Source organism: Leptodactylus fuscus, chromosome 11 (assembly GCF_031893055.1).
Source record: "Leptodactylus fuscus isolate aLepFus1 chromosome 11, aLepFus1.hap2, whole genome shotgun sequence".
Taxonomy (NCBI): domain Eukaryota; kingdom Metazoa; phylum Chordata; class Amphibia; order Anura; family Leptodactylidae; genus Leptodactylus; species Leptodactylus fuscus.
Genome location: NC_134275.1, coordinates 59,511,517 through 59,514,417, shown reverse-complemented (window position 1 = coordinate 59,514,417; position 2,901 = coordinate 59,511,517). Strand labels below are relative to the sequence as shown.

Genomic DNA, 2,901 nt, shown 5'->3' with positions numbered 1-2,901 from the left:
GATATATCAAACTGAAATGGCTGTTGCAAATACTAAAATATATAGAACTAAAATTGATTAAGATTAATAGGGGTGCCCAAACTTTTTCATAGGACTGTATATGTTACTATTTACAGTATGGAATATGTTCATTGTTATATGATATTATAGATAGTTTAGTGTCACATAATATATATATATAGAGAGAGAGAGACTAACAGGTTGGTGATGCTGACACTTGAGCTAAAGTAGTATGACGTCATAGGTCTGCCCTGTATCTCATTACACACGGAGAGGCGGGGCCTATCACGGATACAATGTAGCAGCTGACATTTGAGAAGCCCCGCCCCTGGTGTTATCGCATCGGTTACACTATAGCGTCTGACCTTAGGGAGCTGCGCGGAGTAACTCCTGCGATTACAGCTCTCTAGTCTGTGCCGCGTTTTACGCTTTTCCCTGCGGCCGAGCTTTCTCCACGGTTCCTAGTGGTGCCGGGGAGTTTCCATATAAGGAGATGGCCGGATCCGCGGCCTGTGATTGGCTGCTGGCTGCTCCTGCCGCTGTCTGTCACCGGAGCGATCAGCGTGGGAGCCGGAGGGAGCGTGGCCCTTTAAGAGGTCAGGTGACTGCGCTCCCTGTGTGACATCTGCACGGGTGTACGGGCGGCAGCGGGCGAGGACCTGGATTATTAACCCCCTGCGCTGAGTCATGGTCCACAGCGGGCAGCAGCAGGTGAGTCTGGAGTAAGTGAGCGCCCGGCTCCTGGGTGTTGTGCCTTTATTTCTCCACTGGGGCCCCTGAGGTGACTGGGCCCTGTGCAGTGCATGCTTTGTTTTCTGTTACTAGCACTCCCATCATTGTCTGACTGCGTTCTTGTTGTGTTTCCAGGTGGTCTGACGACATGGATCCACAGCTGCCCTCCCCTTTCCACCTGTGGAGTCCGCGGCCCTTCGGGGCCTATTCTACTAACTGCTCTTCAGGAGGGAGGAGCCCCGAGAGCAGTGACAAGGCGGGAGCCATGGAGGACAAGGCTCCGCCCCCAGAGAGTGCTGAGTGCCCGCGGGGTGGCGACGATCGCGTCCTCCTGGACACTTGGTACGTTATAAAGCCTGGCAACACCAAGGAAAAAGTGGCCTTCTTTGTGGCCTATCAGTGTGCCGGCAGCAGCTCCTCCCCCCGCCCAGGAGGAGCCAAGGTCAAGGGTCGATGGAGTGCAGGGGGCAGCTCCAGAGCAAAACGGCGACGGCACGCCATTGATCTAGAAACTCCCCCCTCTGTAGCTGAAATGGTGGCCCGTGCAGAGAACCGGGGAGCTGAACCTGCCCCATCCAGGCCACCACTGGTCCTGGTGACTTCCACAGAAGATGGTGCAGAGGGCTGCTGCCGTAGCGTGGCTGAGGCCGTGGCTCAGTATGAGGCAGAACAGGCGGAGCGGGAGGTGCGGATCGCCTTCCGTGTGGCCGAGAGGCCCGGAGACCCCATCACCTGTGACCTGTACCAACTGCTGAGTCCGGAGCCGCATCGTGTTTGCGTCCTTCTGGAAAAGATGGAATCCCAGCAGGCAGAGAAAGCGGAGGAGGCGCAGGCGGCAGCAGCGTCGGCCTCGGATTCCGGCTTCCATGTAGATCTGGTGCTAACGGGAGCCGTGGACCGCTGTGTCTTCTATGGGGGTGAGGCCGATGAGACAGAACCACTTCCTGGACAGCTCTTCTTTCCCCGTCTCTCTGCCCCTCCACCACCACCCCCTCCCCCGCCACCTGTCCCTCCCCTCTGTCGCCTGTACCGCCATGTCTCCCATGACTTCCTGGAGATCCGTTTTCAGGTTCAGCGCCTTCTCCAGCCACGGCTTTACCTGCCATCCTTGCCGGACCATGTCCTCCTGGCGATCTTCAGCTACCTGTCCACTCAGTCTCTGGCGGCCATAAAATGCACATGTCGACGCTTTCGGGCACTGATTGAAGACTATGGGGTACGACCATGTGACTCACGTTGGAGTCAGCACCCCCTGTATCGGGACGACCCCTGCAAACAATGTAAACGGATTTACATCCGTGGAGATGTGTCCATGTGCCGCTGGCACCCTAAGCCTTACCACCACGACTTGCCCTATGGACGCTCCTATTGGATGTGCTGCCGCCGGCCTGACAGAGCAGCACCAGGGTGCCAGCTGGGCCTCCATGATAATAACTGGGTGCTGCCAGGAGAAGGGACCCGGGTGAAAGGAAGGGGACATGGGGAGGGGGATGAGGGGAGGTGAACTGTGAGGAGGGAGACGTGTGCCAGTGTCTGAATAAAAGGGATTATTTATGACATGCTCTCGTCTCGCTGTGTCATGTTGAGGGTGACATCTGCTCTCGAGACTGCCCTGGGGATGGCTGCAGCTCCAGAGGGTCCACTGGGGCACAGAGCACTGGAGGGGTAAATGGCTAGCGGTAACCCCCAAACACTGCACCCCAGTAGATGGAAAACCTCTGCTCATAGTTGTGGGAAAACTGAGTGACCCTCAGTATGGCCACCGCTGTGTTTGTAAGAAAGCCACGGACTACGAAGATAAAGACAGGCAACCAATATGGCCATCGTGCCTTCTGTTTCTGATTGTCATCCAGCTACGCTAGATTGAGTGAAGACCCCCTGTGTGAGTGATAGGGATGGCCATATTGGTTATCATCCCGCTTTCAGTCAGTGGAACAATATGATGGAAGACCCTTCCCCCCACACTACCTAGGCCATGACTGCCGGAGGTGGGACCGGCACAGGTGACAGCAATGGCTTCCACATGTCTATGCCATGACCACCACCTGCAGTTTTGAGTCTGATCTGGGTCCTCCAGTATCATCTAAAAGCTGACGGGAGCAGTTGCAGGTCCGTACAGAGGGGTCTGCCATATTACCAGGGACACTACAGTGCAGTGGGATGTATACA

General features: G+C 55.9%; 1 protein-coding gene across 1 annotated transcript; it reads left to right on the top strand.

Moving 5' to 3' along the window:
- Positions 1–556: 556 nt before the first annotated feature.
- On the top strand, positions 557–2,283 carry FBXO46 (F-box protein 46). The gene is made up of 2 exons (XM_075259095.1): positions 557–711; positions 868–2,283. Exon 2 carries the CDS (start codon positions 881–883, stop codon positions 2,234–2,236), a length of 1,356 nt encoding a protein of 451 aa, XP_075115196.1. The 5' UTR covers positions 557–711; positions 868–880; the 3' UTR covers positions 2,237–2,283.
- Positions 2,284–2,901: the final 618 nt, after the last annotated feature.